The sequence below is a fragment of the Seriola lalandi genome, unplaced genomic scaffold (genome assembly GCF_002814215.2).
Source record: "Seriola lalandi dorsalis isolate HSWRI2012SDOR001 ecotype SW California unplaced genomic scaffold, Sedor1 jcf7180002054908, whole genome shotgun sequence".
Taxonomy (NCBI): Eukaryota; Metazoa; Chordata; class Actinopteri; order Carangiformes; family Carangidae; genus Seriola; species Seriola lalandi.
The window spans coordinates 626552-646888 of NW_019525460.1; the positions used below are offsets into that span (position 1 = coordinate 626552).

Below are 20337 nucleotides of genomic sequence, written 5' to 3' on the forward strand. Positions count from 1 at the left end.
GGGGCATGCCGAAATAGAAAGGAGGGAACAAAACCTCTGAAACAGAAAGGCTTTTGACAACCAGTCCCATTACAGACGGACGGATTGTTTATTTCATAAATAATTTGGTTTCTTTTAAACATCCGAGGAAATCTGGTTTACCCAGAGCCCTGTCTAAGAGGTCACAGTTGTGGTGTGTGAGTGGAAGAAGTTGGATAGAGACCAATGCATTACAGTAAATATAATGACTGTCAATACCTTTTTGGACCAGGAACCAGCTCATTGTGGTGTACCTCTGTTACTGAGGCCAGCCAGATGAGATGACAGCTTTAGATTTCAATATTTGAACTTCACAGGAAATGTAAAATGAGTATTGACTGACTCATGGCCCAAAGATTCATAGGATAGGGTTGAAAGTTTAGCCCATGTAAACGACTCTCAATGTTGATGAGTACACATAGTGCTCTTAAGTGACATCTAAAGCACAAAAAAGATGTGCCTAAACAGGAACACAAATATTGGAGGTTGGGGGGGTGGGGTGGGGGGTGGGGGGATTTGGAGTAAGCATTCCTCTCCATGAGGGTAAAACCATGAAGAGGTATGCTCAGGGGAGGTACTCCAAATAACATAGACTTACAAGTGTGCATCAATCACAATGAAAGGACAGTAAATCAGCAAATTAACAGCCTCAATTTCCTAACTGACATTAAAGTGGAAACCACTGCTGCTCTGAAATAACATACACTGTGGCGTCATTCTTTCCCATTTAACAGTGGGACATTAGAACAAGCCATTTATCTTTTACAATGAGTTTGTATTGAGAAGGTTTTCAAACATGTACATGTTCAGGAAACATTCAACAAGGGCACATTGTCATTGAAGCTAGTCATCAAACATCAGCCCCAGCCAAAAGCATCCAACTACAGTGTCAGACCAACCTGCGCCACCTATCAGCAAGAAAAGTAACAGCAGCAGTTGAGATGGAGAAAATGTAGACCTGCTGATATGCACAAAAATAACAGCAGCTTTTGATACTGCACCTTTTTCATTTTTATAGCTATTCTTTGTGTGTCTGACATTTTATATTTTACTCATTTTATATGTTAACTCAAGCAGATTCCTACTACTACTAATAATAATAATAGGATTCACAAGGCTAAATCAAGGTGTTATGTGTCCTTGTTATTTTTAGAAAGCAAAGAAAAATGCTCCTTCACAACCACATTTTGTTTTTCCAAAGAAAAAAGGGGGCTGAGATCAGAGACCAAAAGAAACCAACGATGAGAAAACTAGAAATATAGGATGTCTCTGCTCTGTCTTTTCTGCTCAATATTTGAATAATTCATGTAGGAATTACTGAAATCATGTTTATTGGTTGAAACTTCACTTCACAGAAATGACTATTTCTCTAGGCGATTTACATACACACTCACTTGTCTGATGGTAAAGTGCCTGAAAAGCTTTCTGTCAATGGATGTTTAGATGTTTGAGTCTGTGAGTGATTTCTAAGCGATTTCCATGAGATGCTTCTAAAATATGTCAAGGTAATAACTCTTCTTCCTTCCTTGTGTTTCATGTTTGTCAGCTATGCTATTTTCCCTGCTTGTAATGCTGCAGTTGGACACGCAAAGTGACAAATCAGCTGCTATGGGAGTGACGGTAAATCCAGTTAGACAAGGACATTGGTTTATATTTAGGTCTAAACAACGGCAGTGGGCAGAGTAGTCATCCTCCACTGAGGATTAGAACTGTTAAACCAGAAAAATGAATTAGCTTAACAGACCAAATCTTTATTATACCTCAGTTCCTTCCTTCCTAAATGAATATAACACAACATACAATAATCAAATCCAGAAGGGAACCAGCCTGTTGAAGAGAATCTGGACTTTAACCTAATCTAAAGGCTCAGTCATTTCTCCACTGTGAGTCACAGTGAGTTCTTTTTGCCAAGAGGCTACATTGTTTGTTACCATTAGACCTGGTGAGTACGCAAGAGTCCTGCCTTCAGAGAGTGAGAGAGGAGGTGGGCGGGACAGCCAGATTGGGAGATGAGTCAAAGGGGTGTCTCTGCACCCGTTGAGTTAGTGAAGACCGTAGTACCTTTGTGCTTGTCCCGTTTATGCCTTAGTGCCTGAAGGGGTCTTATTCTGGCTAGGGCCTGCTCACGCTGGTTCATAAAAATGGGACCAGGAAAAACAAGGGGGCCTGGGGGAGAAAGAAACTTTCACATGCATGCACAATGCTCACAAATGGGAAAGAACACATGAAAATACTACACCACAACAATACACACACACTTAAAAAATTATAAAAGACACCAGCAAGGGGGAATTCACCAAGGCACAACACCCAAGCTCACACAGCACCTGAAAGTTATTTCAAACTGAACAGGATGGGTATATTGTTATCTTCACCCTATTCATTAACCCCCACTCCCACCTTCTCACTGTGCCTATGTTGAATGGTCTACCACAGAAATCTTAACTTGCTAAAGCCAAAAAAACCACACAGCTCTTCCCTTAACATAGTCCCATTCTTTCTAGCCCTGATCCATACCTCTGCCCTCCTCCAGCCTGTGCCGGCGGTTGATCCTCTGTCGTTTCTCCTCCTGACGGATCTGAATGTGTTCCTCGATGTTCACTCCTGGAGGGGGAGGGACAGGCACAGCTGAAAACACAAAAGGCCCCGGGTATACGCAGCCCAGACAGGACGCAGGAGGAGGAGGAGGGAAGACAGAGCAGAGCAGAACAAAACAAGACACACATCAATGAATGATGGAGAGAGGTGATGGAGAAGCAATGACTCTGCACAACACAACAATAAAATGAAGGACGAGTGACGAAAGGTTTGTGAAACACTGCATCCAAGCAAATGCAAGACAGTGTGATATGTGCAGTATAAGCAGCGCGCTGGCACAGCTCAGAAGGATATATAGCTTACACACATCCCTGCTCAAGACATTCATTCAGTCATTTATTCTGATCAGTTATGGAGGATCCAAGATACTGCCAACCACCTAAAAGTGTTATATCAATATCGGCCACAGGTAGATGATTGAGATTTTAACATGCATATGACTTATCAGACATTGTGGTTTTGAGTAAAATGTAAACATGGAATGGAAGTGGTAACACAGATGAGATGTAAATGTTGTATGAATGACAGAGCAAAACAGGGGAAACGTGATACCTAGCAGCAGGTCCAGCGGAATCATCTCCTTCACAGCATCAAAGATGCCCCTCTGTCTGGCCTCCTGACCATCAAGCTCCCTGGCACAGGCCTTGCAACAGCCACACGCTGAGCAGCCAGACTCTCCAGACCCACAGCCACAGATACTGGTCACAAACAAATACACACAAACGTAATATTCAAATTATGATATTCAGATCAGATAAGCATTTGCATGACTTTAGACAGTACTTACTATTTGATAAACACAAGTCCAGTACAAATACTAATGCCCATATTTTTTTTTTATTTTTTTTTTAAGTATATTTTTTTGGGCTTTTATGCCTTTAATGGACAGCACAGTGGAGAGTGACAGGAAACGGGGAGGCAGAGATAGGGGGAATGACATGCAGTGAAAGGCCGTCCGATGCGGGATTCGAACCGGGGCCGACTGCAGCGAGGACTGTAGCCTCTACACATGGGGCGCCTGATAAAACCACTACGCTACACGACGCCCCCTAATGCCCATATTAACCCTTCCACGGTTTGTGTGTGTCATCTTACCCTCCTGGTACTCTGTCTGGCCGTCCACTGCTGACACAGCTGGCACCGTAGCCAGTGCAGTCTCCACATACCGTGCAGACCATGCACTGGTCCAGCTTCCACTTGTGCATGCCTGGCTGGCACATCATGCTCTTCTCTTCTTTCTCCTCCAGCTCGTCCTCCAGGTCTTCATCCATGGCTGTGGCCATGCTCTCCACACCAAACGCTACACCAAGCATACACACCAACATGCAAGGCAATGGAATAAGTGTAGTACAAAGCCATGGTACATATATGTAAGACATAATATATATTGCTATGTGTATTTGTTTTTTTGTCTTGTTACATTTCCTCACCTTTCCCTGTCTGGCTCATGGCTCCAGTGTCTCTGCCACATTGGCCCTTGTTATTCACACCAAATGTCCATACTTCACCACTCTTGGTCAGGACACATGTATGGGCCTTTCCCATGGCAACCTGAGTTACAAAGTGACCTTTCAGGTCAGTCACCTGGCCTGTGGAGAGGAAAGAAGTTGTTTCAAACAGAGATATCTTTATAGACAAATAAATGTTTGTTCTTAAAAAAAAATCTTTAATCTGTCTCTATCAAAGAAATGTAGACAATGAGCTGAGAATTTGAAAATAGCCCTGTCCCAGTCAACTCACAGGTACTGTCACTGTAAATGGCATCTTTGCCAAACATGTAGAGCTCTCCATCCTTGGTGACAATGCTGCTGCTGCCATTGTTGCACGCTGTGTACACTGCTGTCTTGGTCTCTAGTTTGATCATCTTCTTGGGCTTATACGGCTTTGGCTGCCTGCGACTTTTAGCTGAAAAGGAAAATAGCACACATCACCTTTAGAACTGCAGCTGAGGAGGCTTTGATTCTGTGTTTAATGAAGGTTGAATAAAGTGCTTAATTTTTGTTGACCGTTTGAAATCGGCTTACTGGACTCTCCATCCTCTCCCTTGCTGGCAGAACCTGTAAAGAAAACACTTCCGTCTTCGGCTACTAGCAGTGCATGAGAACCATCATGGCCGACTGAGAACTGAATGATCTTAGGAGACTTGGTAACGGGCAGTTCCACCCATTTTCCTGCTGACGGGCCACCCTGCTTTATACCCAGGCTCTGATACTTCCCCGTGTAGTAGATCTGTGAAAAGAGGTGGTTTAAACACAGTGAAAGAGAGAAACCAGTTCTATACTAACAAATTCTCTAATAGTGACAATTATTGAGAAGAGCAGGATGAACTCTATGTACTTGTTGAACTGTGCTGTAGCAAAGGTAGAGCCGGGATTAACTTTTTTTCTCGGACAGCCCTGTGTTTTTAGCCACAATCCTGTCGTGTCACTCCTATGTCAGTATGGACACAGCCTTAACACGTGTATATTTTATGTATTCAAACAGCAGAGGCAACCTGTGACGATACATGTACAACGGCTGCTGCTGGAGGTGAATGAATTTTTATGGCTCAAATCAACTGACATTCACTTTGCAAATTACGCAATTCCAACAACAACCCATTCATAAAGAGCAGTGGCTTGTAAGAAATAAACAGTGGGCCTTTGGTGTTTGTCAGCAATATCACATGCCCGGCACAATGTCCAGTCCAAGTGATGAGTGACCTTTGTGCCAAGACACAGGTCAGCTGCTCCTATTTTTACCCATCCAGCTGGTCTGGGTTAGGGTAATCTGTAGATAAAGTGTGCTGTGAGATTAGGCTTCTACACAGACACAGAAATGTGCAACAGGCAACTGCCCTGAACTGCTATCTACAAAAGAAGCACGCTGCACCACACCTTAAGTACTGACACACACACAACCACACCCTCCACACACCCCAACAATCAACATAGTTAGCATTCTCGTCCGACTTAAGACAGTCTGCATAAAAATGTGAAATATCCTCTTCAACACAGCATTGTGATTGGGCCGGCTTTGCTTGATTACAAAGAATACAAAAAACCCTGCAGTCTAACAGTTTAAGTAGTATTTCCTCAGCCTCTGTATACAGACGCAAACATAATATCTATGCCGTTTACTCTAGCTTTATAAAAATGTGTTGCTATCATATATAATCTAGTAAAATCTATTATTTCATGTTTGGTTATACTCTTGTATAAGTTCATAAACATAGAAAGCTGCAGTGAGCCCTGGTACTTCTTCCTGGAAGTGGACATCACACTACGGGTCAGAGCCACTGCTTAGCTGGGTGAAATACTCTAATCACTTCCAGTTATTTAAGCAGGGATGTCACTTTCTAAGGTCAGTGTGTATATAACCAGTAACAAGAGTTTATAAAAAGACCATCAGATATCCAAAAGACACAGTTCCATCCTTCTGTATTATTTAAAGACAACTTACCTAAGAGAGCCACCAACTTTTTCCAAAACAAGAGGACATGTCTTATTGTTAGCCTTTAGTACAACTTGATCTTTGGAAAATCTGACTATAGCTAACTACATACAGATGTCATGGACTAAGGGAAATGTTAATTTTGTCCGATGGGCTTCATGTGGCCAGTGTGACATAGAAGGACAAAACACATGAAGAAACAATATTAATTCAGAGCTTTTTTCCCCAGTTTCACCCTCTGAAGCGCCTGGTCTGTCATTAACGAGACAAAAGTTGTTGAGAGCTCAGCAGTTGAACCTGTTCCAACTTTCTTTTTTTTTTTTTCTTTCTTTTTTTTTTTTTACATTTTGGGGACGCCACCAGATCAGATTTTCATTCTCACCTTTCCCGAGGCGGTTTTCATCAGAGCGAACTCCCTGCCTGCTCCAAGCAATGCTGCCTCTTCATCAAAGCCTGTGCCTGAGAGAATAACACACTGTTAAGGTCCAAACACACAAGGAGACAAGGTAGGAAAGTGCTTCTTTTTCTTTTCTTTTTTTATTCCTCTGTGTTTTGAATAACTTCTGACAAATTTGTGACCTTGTGGACACACACAGTTTAAAGTGCCTGAAGCAGGTGTACAGACAACATGCAGATATTAGAACAGTTTATATCACTTACTGATGATGTGCAGATCCTTCTCGAGGTCAAAGAGCGAGATGCCGCAGGCGTGCAGACACTTCCTTGCCAGCTTCAGCTGCAGTTCCTGCTGCAGGGCCGGGTCTGAACTCATAGTATAGATCCGCACCACAAAACCATCCTGCAGGAGTCCGGGCCAACAAGAGGAAACACTGTTTAGTTTCACAACTCCACATTGCCACAGAGTGGAATTCAGAGTCAATTTAACAGCTTTAGGACACAACAAGCCCCTGATTTAATGAAAATATATCCCTGCTGCAGCTCACTGAATGTCACCATCAAAATGAATCTAATACGCTTTCTTGCCAAGAGTGAGACGAGAAGATCAACACCATTTACATGTATGCACACTCAATATGAATATTTACAGTATATACATGAGGGTGGCAAGAAAGCAAGTAAGCATATTTCCCAAAACGTCAACATATTTTTTTAAGTTACAGTGTTTGTTGGAGAAATGCAGTGGACACAATACTTCGACTACGCATGTGTAACTGGCCACAAGTGCATGTGTGTGTTTTGGTACAGTGGGGGATGAGGCAAGACATTACAACTAGGCCTTACATTCAACCCACACACTCATGTAGGTTAGTCAAACGGCAGGGGATGTGGATGAAAGGGACAATTTACAGGAAAGAAACCCAGTATAGAGAGGACCACAACGGGAAAAAATAATTGGGAGACAACAGGGATATAAAAAAGGGATGAAGGGTAGCGTGTGGATGGTCTGGTTTCCACTGTGTGGTAATGATGACAAACTCATCTATTGTGCTTTGATTCCTACAGAGCAGTGCACATGTGCCACTCAACTCATTAAATAAGCGCCTTTATCCTCTGGCCAGTCCTACCCCCCTGACATTGCCTCCCTACATGTTACCTTCTTCCTCTGACTATTTCCTTGACCTCCTATAGTTTACCCACATTATCTTCTTCCTCTTCTTCCCAGCATCTGAACCCCCTACATTGTATGTGTGTCTCTTGTGGTTTTCCTCAGCTGTAAGTGGTCTGTGCAGTGATTGCATTTGCTGCCTGCTCACTAAAAATGCATGCAGCTTCTGAGGATGCCCCCACCCCCCAATACAGTATCCCACCCCCTTTGATTAGCCTAGAAACTGCTACTCGGGAGGAGGGCTAGTTGCAACGGCATATATGTGGATTTCACATCTTCCCATCCCCCATCCACATTAGAGTGCTTATGCAGATGACTGTTTGTGAGATTAAGCTCTCTGGAGAATACCCACATGTGGTCCCACTGCCCTCACTGCCACGCCCACATATACACAATGCAAACGCACAAATATACACCCATACAGAGCTACACACCCCTGTGTGGCACAGATGCTGATCAGCTGAGGCTCCTTCAAAGAGAGGCTGGAGCCTCTGCAGCCGGGGAAGTGACAGAACAGCTACCCTCATTTTAACAAACAAAAGAGTTGGTTTTCAAGACAGAAACAGCACATATTAAAAAAAGAGAACTTGCTCAGTTGCTCAAGCTAAAAAAAGATTTAAAAAAAAAATGATGAACTGAAGAGAATTTGATTGCACTGATGGGTACAAACAACTGAGAAGACGACCATGTACCATCACGATCTCTGCATCTCTTTCACACTAAGTAAGAAGGGAAACTGCTCACAAATGCTGACAAACACGTCTCTTTGCGATTGTATCTATCACTCTGTAACTTAACCACTGTGACGCAGCAAGTCAATGACCAAGTGAGACTTTTAAAACCTTGCTCACATACTGCAGACTGCAGCAGGGAATTTAACAGCACTATAATCTTAAAACACTACGCAAGCACATACAGTAATTGCATAATACAGTCAGCTCCCTCCAACCGTGTTTCCAGGGGACATGGGCAGTACAGCTCAGGTGTTTTGTGGTTTCTGTTCCACATTTGGGGGAACTCCTGAGCACACTGAGGACTCACCTCACTGAAACTGATTCAATTTAAAATTTCACACTTAAATGTTTAAACTTTAGCCAGAACATTAAACTTACATCTTTGCAGGCTGCGATCTGGTTGATGTACTCTCCATCTGTGAAGATGATGTTCTGTCCATCTGAGTGTTGGCCTGCAAAGTGACAGTGAATATATTTTGACAATTTTGTTAGTTGCAGTTTTGACGACTTAACCCCCATGAGGTGTTTTTTTTTTTGTTTTGTTTTTTTGTTTTTTAAAGTGTTTTATCAGCACCTGGCATGGTGACAGTCCCCTCATGCTCCAGAGTCTCAGGGTTGATCTTGATGGCCGACATACTGTGGTTACTTGTGTCTCGATACAACAAGTACCCCTGAAGATACAACACAAACATCACTGCTAATCTGCAATCAGAAAGGGCTTTCCCTAATATAAGCCCTACAGCAAACTTGGACGGATAAAGATGACTGTGTTCTTCAGCAATTTTAATTTAATTTATACTTTCATCGACGTCACACTCTTTAAGGACAACACATCAGAAGTTTTAAAAACAAAGTTTACAGACTTTTGGGTCGACTTCAACCAAAATCACTTAATTCACATGGAGATCAACTCAAAGTCTAAATGTGATCAAACGTGAGGAGCATCTTGATCAAAGCTCCACTACCTACCTGAGCAAAGCCCAGCCATGATCTCTTCTCCTTTCGATTCCTGATTCGAGATGTGGAGTTGTACACGTGGCCCTGTGGGGCATTGATGACACATGAGCAGACAATCACAAACACTGACAAGCCTTCATTTAATGTTGGCAGATGAAACATTGGTGTTTTATTTAAGACCCATCAAAGTCATCAACCTCTTTAAAGCAGGAGAGCTTCCTGTTTTAAAGTAGCATTGTGGCTCTCTAGTGTCACAGTTCTCTACTACTCACATTCACATAAAAATAATAATTAGCTCCTATTTATATACAATTATGGAATGCTTAGTTCACCTAAATCTCAAATAGGCTTATACTGTATACTGTATGGTGCCTTCATGTTTAAACTTAATTTCATCACATGATCATGTATAAAATAAAGTCAATTCCATCTTTAACATAATGTCTCATATAGAGAGATACTGCTAGACATGCACCTCTTTCTTGCACATATCAGACAACTGTGAAAACCATGCATCTCCAAAACGTCAACTATAACTTAAGAAAAACAGCCTTGTTTTAAGCTTTGTGACTCTGCATTCTTCAGATAATCTAATGGGTTTTTCATGGTTTATTTTTCCTAAGAATTAAAAGAATCTTCTCAACCCACGAAAGGAACACTTAATCCTTCACTTTATCTGAAAAATCACCAAATTGGGATATACTGTATGTGCTATCACTGGACAGTGCCGACATGCAGCTGTAAGTGTTACATACCCTGACAGTGCCACTGTATCCAGAGCCCACTTTGTAGAGCCCATCCTTGCAGAGCAAGTACAGGAAGGAGCCATCAGTCTGCAGAAGACAGCGCTCGTCCTCGTCAATCACCACCTCTTTCAGGATCCACTTGTTCATCAGGGCAGCGCGTTTAATGCCGTTCCCAAACCAATCCTGAATTTGAATCTTTCCCACCAGGACAGCCTGTACACTCCTCTGTAGTGCGTTCAGTATGGTGGGCACCTGGTGAGATTTAAGAAGACAGAGAGGCTGCTGAAAAAACCACACACCTCTAATGTGATGTAATGGGGTGTAATTGTGAATTAAATTCTCTATTGCTGATTGAATTAAATAGTTTTATTAGTGACTGGGGCTGTGGTTACCTGCGCATTTTGCCCTCTTCTCATTCTGCCTGAATACATTTTCACACACATTCCCATCATTTCCATGGCAGCTATTACACACACCACTGATCTCACCATTCACACACATGCAAATAAACACAAACACAGACTGTGTACAACACGCAAGCCCACACTTCCCCCTCTAGTCTGCCTGCCATTATGATGACTCACAGTCCAGTCAATGCCTAAAAGATGACGAACTAGGAAAAAGAGCACACAGGTCTCTGTCTGTGGGGGATGAAATGTGTGAAAAAAGTCCCTGTACCACCCTGGTCATGTGTAGGAATTTGATGCAGGTACAGGTGAAACATTTTATGGTCACAAAGCCCACAAACATAATTAAATTAAGTAGTTATGGTTCAAGTTTCTCCCAACATTTTGCAGCAGCAGTTTTGATATGAAGCAGAGGCAAAGAGTAATAAACAAAGAGAGGAGAGGGAGGAGAGAGAGGACAAACTGGAGAACCAAGCAAACAGAAGACCAGCTAATTGTCGGAAGAATGTAGGCAGGGTAACATAATCAAACAGGAGAATCAGAGCGGCTTGACATTTTCAGAAACTTAATTTGTGCTGTCCAGACACTGCTCTGAGTCTCTCTGCTCAAAGGAAATGCCTGGAGGAGCCAGAGGTTACTTTATCCACCCAAAAGGCACTATGGTGATCTAAAGCATTTTGACTAATCTGAAGGAAAAACATGAATGGATAATAGAAAGGTCCACATTTCCTTATGGAGGTGGTTTAGAAAACATAACAATTCAAATTCAATTGATATGTAAGACCAATGTAATTCCAACTTTTGCTTCACTGAAAACAACCAACAGGATCAGCTGGAATGCCTGTTCCAAGATAAAGATGTTTGTTCAGTGTAAGATAGTGATCTGAATAGGTGATCAGTACAAAAATGAGATGATGACATCTGATTATCCATAGTAACTTGTGACAGCAAGGCCTAGCATCACAAGAACGAATACAAATATGCAGGCAAATTGCCAATTGCAGTGTAATTGATTTAAATTGGTTAAATACCTGTATCGTCTGACAGGCATGGCTGCCATTGTTGGTGAGGATGGCAGACACGGCCTGCAGGATTTTGCCAGTGTCGCCCCAGGCCACCACCAGACTGAAGAGGCAGGCGCAGGACAAGGCAGTGATGGCCTGTCCTGTCGGGTCATTGGGCCCTGTGCTCCGGACTGTTGTCTCCAACAACAACTGGAAAAGAGACTCTGAGGAAGCATACGAGGGATGGAGAGGGAGGTTAGACATTTGTGAAAAAAGAAAAATGTGTATGTCAATCATGCTGAATTTTAACTATAACGTGGGCCAATAAGACACTGCGACTAACTATGGCCTCAAAAATGGTCATGAAGTCGCATCACCATATGTCTGACTTGGTGAATTTAACTTTTAAGCTTCACAAACAAGATTTGTTACAGGGCTATTGCACTGGATTACATTAAATTGTACACATACACCTAATAAAACCTTTTTCAGCCTCACCTAGCACATCCGGGGGCTCAGTCTGGAAACCCTCAGGCTGTTGTCCCTGCAGCATGTCCAACAAGGCTTGCAGGCTGCGCAGGCACAGTGAAGGGTGAGAGAACCTAGTCTCTTTTATCAGCTCAAATACCCCACACAGGCCAATGCCAATGATCTGCGGACACACAGAAAGAAACACATTTCTATGAGCTAATAAACACCATGCTGGAATTCCACAGCCAGCTAGACTAGCTGTGATTACAGTTTATGCAGCAAATGAAGGTGAAACATGCTGACACTGTGCATAGATGTGGATGCATGGAAGTGCTGTAACAAAACAGAACTGATAAACAGAAGCTTGGAGTGGATGTTTTCTTTTAATAGCATGGTGAATGGTCATCCTACAGTAAAAAAACAACATGCATATATCCAGGGGCCCACAGTACAGTTACTACCACTGACTTCAACATACACTGTTAACATTGTGTATAATGACAGACCCACTTAAGTGTTTGGAGAGGGGAGGCAGGCGAAGGACTTTGGCCTAGAAAAGTCTCTCTCTCTTTCTCTCTCTCTCTCTCTTCCTCTCCCTCTCTCTCCCTCTCAAATAATGATCCAATGTTCCCACCTATCTCAGGGAAGAACTATCAGAAGAAAGCTTAGCTTCAGTGTATACCTCATTTTCTAAAAAGTACAATGGAACAGATAAACACAGATAAGATCATCCCAACTAGAAAGGATATAGCAAGACAAGTACAAGATATTCAAACATATAGTAGGTTAACAGACAGGTTATGCTACATCTTTAAACGCATTAGATTTAAATTATGTAACAGACCAAATGACACTTACAGGCACTCTGTTAGTGCTTGCTACCCTTTTGAAACACACACAAGATCCTCAACATATGGCTTGTTAGACATTGTTATTAAACTGGAATTAAAACTAAATCCCCCAAAATTATCATTAGCAATTTTAATTTGCCTGAAAGAGGATAAAATGGATAGAGCCTTAACCCCTAACCATCTGTGACATCTCAGTATTCACCTGATAACCAATATGTGCAGCAGGCATACATCACAAGTTGATCAGCCTCAATCAACATACAATATTCCAAACAGACATGTACACCACAAACACTGTTCAAAAGCTGTGCTGTCATACTGTAGGAAGGTTTGTCCTGTTTTGAGCCCTTTAAAGCAGCAACAGAGTGCACGACAGACAAAGAAAAGAGGGGCATAATTCATGTAAGTTGAAGGCATCTCTGCAGCCTAATCCTTATTTGTAAAACTGATGTTCAGTTCACTTATGTCACCCCTGCTGCCTCACTTAGATGTCATGCTAACCACTACTAGATTTGTTATTGTGGTACTATAAGGCCATAGCCTTTCACAAAGTCAGCAAACAATGTTAACTTTATCCCTTAATTTAGAAATTTATAGTGTTGAGCCAGACAATATTATACGATGCCTTGCTTCTCATCTGCTTTTGTGTTGTAATTTTCCTGTTCATCGTGGCTTGCTAGTTTCCTGTATTTTAAGTAATCAAAGAAAATATCAATAGCTGAGTTTACTGATATAAATAATAAGCCATGTAATAGGTCTGTGTGAAAGTGCATTTTAATTAAATTTTATCTGAATATTGAATTAGAAAATATCGGCCCTGACATGGAGTAAGAGAGATAAACCAGCAGGTGCACAGAGTAAAAGAGGGAGCTGAGGAAACAGAGCAGGGGAGGCCGCAATCCTCACAGGATGGGGATTTCAAACCTCTGGTTACGAGTGAATTATCACAACAATAAAAATGATGAGTCCTAAATACAAGCCCTGGGAGATAAAGGATCAGTGCGTCCCTAAGATAAAGAGCACAGCCTGGCTCTCGCCTTGATACCAAGCGCTGCTACTACCACGTAAGCAGCCAATGCAACCCCCCCGCCTATACCTTTGGCAGCTTGACGGCTGGCTCGCGGTACTCTTCCTCTTCCTCGCTGTCTGAGTCGCCACTCTGCACCGAGCTCCTGGAGGCCAGCGCCAGGGAGGCCTCTCTCTGCTGCCAGTCCAGCACACAGTGCCGCACATTGCAGTAGACATTGAACGCAGATGGGTTGCTGTGCAGCTTGATGTCCGGCACGCAGAGGGCTCCATCTAGACTCTCAGCCTGTGGAAAGAAACAAGAGTGGAGGTGGTCAGGAAGGTCAGCAAAACATTTTCTTGGTAACCACATGTATAATATGATTTGGTGCATCGATAAGCAGTTTTGCACACCACATACTCATTCATAAACACTAATGTGAGTAGGCATAATTTCAAAGCGAAGGTTGGTTCATGAAAAGAGACACCTTTTTGTAAGCCTTATTGTCATTTTATTGACACACTATTTTTAACATCAACTTCAAGACACAGCTATAAAGGATATGAAACAAAACAACAAAGACAAAAGTGACTGAAACCATAGTTCTGTAGTTTGAGATATCTCTAATGGGGAGTCATTTTCTGCCAGCTTTTTGGAACTTCTCATGAGAGCAGCTACTTTTGGTCTGATACAAAACTGAAAGTGACACATTTTAGTTCCTGTCTGTTTCCAAGTCAGGTTACCACTGCCTTATCTATGATAATTTATTCATTTTGGTTTGTGTCTCTTGACTGTTCATAAGTCATGCAGTTAGTTAAGTTCCTCTGTTGATATCCCTGACCAAAGCACATGCCCACTGAACACAATAAGTCGGGTACTTTCTCAACCGGCTTTACGATCTGAGAACTCCTGACGTACAGGTTCCCAAATTTAGCTGTTTGCTATTTGCCTTGAAACTAAATGATTTAACAATACAATAAGCTGAACACAGCGAGTCTTTATACAGTCTGTTATGTCATTGTCCTCATGTCTAGTCAGTGACACAAAATGCAGAATTAAATAACTTCTCATTTTGCTTCGGATTCACTCCTAACGACACTCACTTTTGTACACACTGGGCTTGGCAACTGTTTACCCATTTCAAGATCAACAGCTTTCCCTGTTACAAAATGTCTTACCCAACATATTATATAACCACAAAATATAAAGTTTATATATTCAAAGTGTTCAAGTTAAAATCAAGAGAAATCAAATGTTTTTTGGCCAATGTTTCGCTCTCCTGTAGTTTCTCCCTTCGCTTGAATTTTTTCCTTTCTGAATTGAGGATCTACGGATAAAGTGTACAGTATGTTTTGTGGGTTGCAAAGAAAAGAGACAAATACGTGATTTTAAGCTATATGAATAAAAATATATTATGACAGATATTGGTGTAAATGCTGGCCATTAAGTAGTGGGAAATTGCAGTACAGATATATGCTAAGATGTATTTCCAGTAACACAGAAACAATGTCACCATTACATAGTTCTCCAAAGGGCTCTGACAAGTTAAAATTTCGCAAGTAAAACAGCCTTTCTCCGTCAAAAGTTGTCAATCACTAAATGTAAGACATCATTGTAATCTATTTTTTTATGTTCAGTGATTATGTTAAAAAACATTAATATCAGCCATATACCAAATACATATTAATATTGTTTTGATCTCAAATACTAATATTGGGCAAAAATCAAACATGGACAAACATTTTCAAAACTCTGTCTAAGAATTGAACCCAGCTCTACTTTTTGTTGAAGCTGTTTTAGGAGAGGTGCTGGTGCAACTTTATGGTCATTTTGGAGTCTGCAGTTTGTGGTGCTGTTGAACAGCGTTACACTAAGAGACGTTTGTAATATTGAGTCAACTCTCATTGATATAAATGAGTTGGATAAGGCAAAACTGACAATAAAACCATTACAGAAAAGCTTAAGCGTTTACATCCAAATAATCATTATGATTACACAAACTACAATCCACAGAGAAACTTGATAAACTAACTAATTGATAAGGTTTCCCTATCCCACCAAGCACGGCCTTTTTAACCTCCAGAGAATAATATTGATCGATTGTGCCTCTCTTGCAGTGCGGTGCTTTTGCCATCACAATCTCAGGGTTTGATGTCATCTATTTGGGGAGAGGGGTCATTCATTCGCAGCTCAAACCACTGGGGAGGATATTAGCTCCCCTCTCGTCTAAATGTACAGTCTACTGCTCTCCTGCCTTGCTGCTAATGTAGCATTTGTGACCGAGTGACTGTACAGCACTCACAAAGGAGCCTGATGCCTGGAAAGAGCATTTAAATTTTAAACATGGAAATGCTACATAAAGCCATGCAGCACGTGAAGGAAAAACTGTTTTCCTGGGAGATAACCGCAGAACAAAAGGAAGGATGGTGTAAGGACCAAAGTACTGAGATAGGAGGCTCAGCATTTTCAGACCACATGTAGCAGGAGGGTCCCTACCTTTCTGTGTGAGATTCTGTGTGTTAGATTTTTCATATCATACAGTTTAATATTTTTAATCATGCAATGTTTTAGTTGTCTCTATTGTTTGGAAGCAGTAAAAAGTATTAAGTTTATAAAAATAGGAGAAATACAATATTCCCCATCTGATATTTATCAGGACAAATGTGGTATTATTATAATAAAAATAGTCTCTGTTACATATTATAAGGGGGTACTATTGTTAAATTCTGAAATCACATTATCACCTATTTTGAAACATTTGATTGGTCTCCTGTATACATGTTAGTTTAGATTACAAATGCTTTAAAATACTGACAATTACATTACACAGAAATGACTCTTTATTGTCAAGAGTTTCATACAATCAGTCCAATAAAATTTGTTCAGCAGAGCCGTATCAGTAAATTATTTCATGCCATTCATGTGTGCAGGATGCCAGCAGATGGGGCGTCATCTTGGAACAAAGTATCCAGTTTTCTAAATAGATCCATAAACAGATACATATGTAGTCATGATGTATATTACTTTATTTGCTAATAAATGACACAGGGAATGCAACTACAGGTTCAGAATCTGTTTGTGCTGCTGCACTGCAAATGGATGACATTGGCTGAGCCGGGTTTAAGGTGCTTCACATAATTTAGAATTTACAGTATGCTTGTTCACTCATTTTATGGTGTTTCTGCTTTAAAAAGGTGTAATATAATTTAGTATTGTACTTCCATAAAGGTAAAGTAATTGTGGGAGGTAGATCAAAAAGGATGAGTCAAAAGTAGCTAAAGCCGGAATCACCGGTTAATCGTCTTGTCTTACCTTAAGTTTGTGTATGATAGATGTTTATAATTTTGGCGGACTAACTTTTTAACACGATCACCAATTTCAGAAATGTTACACTGCATCTGATCCATATCTGAGGTTATATCTTGTAGGCAGAGCATGAGGCGGCTGAAACGTGGTCTTCTCAATGAAAGTTTAAATTACATTTGACAGATTTCACTGGAGCTGATAGTTTCCCATTTAAAACTGGAAAAAAACACCAGACACTTCTGATTAAAAGTGACACCTTTGAGATATGTGATGATGTACATAAGCAAAGGGAAATCCAAGTATGCAAAGCCCAGAGATCTGCTGATGTTTAGTGGTTTTCCTTTCACTTTGTAAGAGCACCAACCTACAACAAGCTGCTCGTCTGATGGTTTCTTTTGTGTTTCTGTCTGCACTTCACTGATGATTTAATGGCCATCTTAAAAGCTTTGGAAAAGGCTGGTATGAAGCTCCTGACCGCACTTAAGACATCTACACCTTTCAGCTTGCTGGCTTTACAGATAAATAAGAAAGGATGAAAAAAAAAGGGTTTTCCAACGCAGAGGCTCAAGTGGAATTATTGTTACTTTACAACACCAATTCAAATGAGTAAATCTTTTATCACCAGGAGAATAGGACAATCCTTAATAGACAACCAAAAATCACTGTCTTCACATAGTCCCAACATTTGGCTACAAAATCCAGTTTGTCAGTGTTTTACCTCTGGTCTCCATATATCCCCATACATTCAAGTCACACAATTTAGCATCATTTCTCTGAAAGCTAAAAAAAAGTGGTGATGTGGCTTTATCTTTCAGAGAAATGGAGGCTTAGCTATGTAATTCATGTACAAATTTAATGCATGAAAGGCACAAACTGGGACTACTAGACATAAAGCATACAAATGTCAAACAATTTAGATACCAGTAGTATTAAATAGTCTGTCTAATTTATCATCTATTTAAAAAGGTTATATATAGTGCAATTTGATTTTACTTGGCTGACCTGTTTGTTTTGCCATTTTACTATCACGACACACATTATCATCATCGTTCTCTGTCATATCTAATTCATCCAGACACAGATTTTTGTGCACTACAGGTCCTACCCCATTCAGCCTTCAACAAATTACATTTATATGCAGCTATTCTGCATGATCAATTAATGGCAATATTCAGTTTGAATGAAGGAAGTAGTGTGACATTTTTACAGAACAGTAAAAAGTAAGGACATGAAGGTCACGTAGGTGGATGAGCACATGAGTACTTCCCTTTAACACCAGCCTGCCATGCTTGAATCTCTTCACATACTAGCTGTCAGATTACACATTTCTATCTTTTAATCATGACCACAGTCTTTTTCTAACTGGTTTTAGCTGCCTATCCGTCCCAAGCACTACTTTTATTGGAACAGAAATCATAAAGCTCTAAAAAAAATTATGTTTTGCAGATGCTACAATATGAATATTCTGATACAATGAAAAGAAAAGTAAGCTTGTTGATATTAAATTTACTCTCAGATGTGTCATGCTGATACAGAACAGATGTAGAGAGTGTAATTTGTAGCAGATACTGTGGATTCAGACTTGCCAGAATTCAAAGAAAGGCGCAGAATCCTGGTTTCATGCTTTCATGCTAGGCTGACAACAACATGGATGGCTTATTTAATAAAGTAGGTACTTAGTATCTACCAGCCTATTTAATGAAGTATGTCAGATTGGTTTTGAAAAAAACTGGCAAAGGTATAAGTATATTTTATAGATATTATGTAGATTATAAGGGAACTATGTAGATTTTTGATAATTAATTTACTGAATGTATCCTTTTGTACCATTTATTATTAGAATTATAGTTGTTGAAAAAGGCAAATCACTCATCTGCCTGAACAGAAGACGTTACCTCACACTCTTCATTAGGATGATGAGTGTTTATGCTCTGTCTTTTGTTCTGACTCCACTTTCACGTGTTTATAAGCACAGAAGCAGACAAAAGGGGGAGAAGAGGCCCTTTGAAATCACACTCTTGTCTGACTATGCCGGAGTGAGAGGCGTGACAGAGCAAGAGTGAGGACAACACATACAGCATGACTGCTCGTGTAACTACCCACGGTTTTATGCCTGCCTGCCTGCCTGCCTGCCAGCCAGCCAACCGGCCTTGCCTACCACTCAGTTCTCTGTCTCTACAAAATAATATCTGATAATGTTCCACGACATCAACTCACTGAACAAGTCGACCTGAAGAGAACTTAACAGACTATCCCACTGTACGTTGAATTGCCTGACAGGAATAGTTCTGAGGTAAAAGCCGACAAAGTAGTGCAGCCTCTGTCCTTCTCTAAGACTATCACATTCATCACTCTCCCCACTGCCTGCAAGCTGCTGGAAAAAAAATGTCTAATAAAGTTAAATTCAAACACTGACTAACGATATTACAGACCAACCAAAGAGCAGGCTGCTCCCTCAATCTCTGAGAAAAACAGCAAAGAGATAAATCAATATAATCTGAGTGGATTATGTTTGTTGACACAATTTGGGGATCGACTAGTTAACCTACGCTGTCTGTGCAAAGTATACAGCAGAGGCAAAAACACAACCACATCCTCTGATACAGACTACGTTCCTTCTTTGGATGGAGGAGATGGAGGCCAGCAACTGTTGCCGTGGAGATGTGGAACACATTAGGTCGCTCGGCAACAGGCCATCGTGCACAAGCCAGAGCCACTCCCATGTGTCTCACATTCTGTCTATCCACCTCTCCGGCTTCATGTGTGGATGAGCTTCCTGGCACCTGACCAAACGCACCAATGAAAATAACGATTCTGCCAAACACCTTCAAGATTACAGATAATCTAACCTCATCTTTAATCCTATTCCAATCTGCTAAATTTATTCAGTAAAGTCAGACCAGCTGTGAGGACTAACCAGTGCATACCAAGTCTCTGACAGTTGCAAATTAAAACTGTCAGTCATGTTTGTATTAATGTTTTTTAAAAGCAAAACTCCACATGTAGACATTTAATTATGTATATGAAATAGTTTGAGTAGTACTATGGATGTTGAATATTGCACCTATTTATGATTTGACATTGCACTTGCACAGTGTAGCGCTGGCCTTGAAAGATATTTATTAACAAACATATAAATACAGCAATCGTGACATTACATAGAAGAATTGTGGAATTGTGTGATATTTATTTAGACAATAAAGTATCTCTTACCTTTGTTCTTGATTTGACTTTTGACTT

The 20337-nt window shown here is 40.8% G+C and overlaps 1 protein-coding gene across 1 annotated transcript in view; it reads right to left on the reverse strand.

The window, feature by feature from the left end:
- mycbp2 (MYC binding protein 2) overlaps window positions 1–20337 on the reverse strand; it is a 60982-nt gene that overhangs the window by 37467 nt on the left and 3178 nt on the right. Inside the window, exons 3-19 of the mRNA XM_087169712.1 lie at window positions 20311–20334; window positions 13882–14097; window positions 11962–12115; window positions 11491–11687; window positions 10062–10304; window positions 9319–9390; window positions 8924–9020; window positions 8728–8801; window positions 6709–6847; window positions 6431–6507; window positions 4641–4845; window positions 4357–4521; window positions 4047–4205; window positions 3712–3916; window positions 3169–3314; window positions 2536–2646; window positions 2080–2184 (exon numbers count right to left, since the gene is read on the reverse strand). Of these exons, the coding sequence (XP_087025838.1) occupies window positions 2080–2184; window positions 2536–2646; window positions 3169–3314; window positions 3712–3916; window positions 4047–4205; window positions 4357–4521; window positions 4641–4845; window positions 6431–6507; window positions 6709–6847; window positions 8728–8801; window positions 8924–9020; window positions 9319–9390; window positions 10062–10304; window positions 11491–11687; window positions 11962–12115; window positions 13882–14097; window positions 20311–20334 (2389 nt within the window). The remainder of the gene's footprint in view (window positions 1–2079; window positions 2185–2535; window positions 2647–3168; window positions 3315–3711; window positions 3917–4046; window positions 4206–4356; window positions 4522–4640; window positions 4846–6430; window positions 6508–6708; window positions 6848–8727; window positions 8802–8923; window positions 9021–9318; window positions 9391–10061; window positions 10305–11490; window positions 11688–11961; window positions 12116–13881; window positions 14098–20310; window positions 20335–20337) is intronic.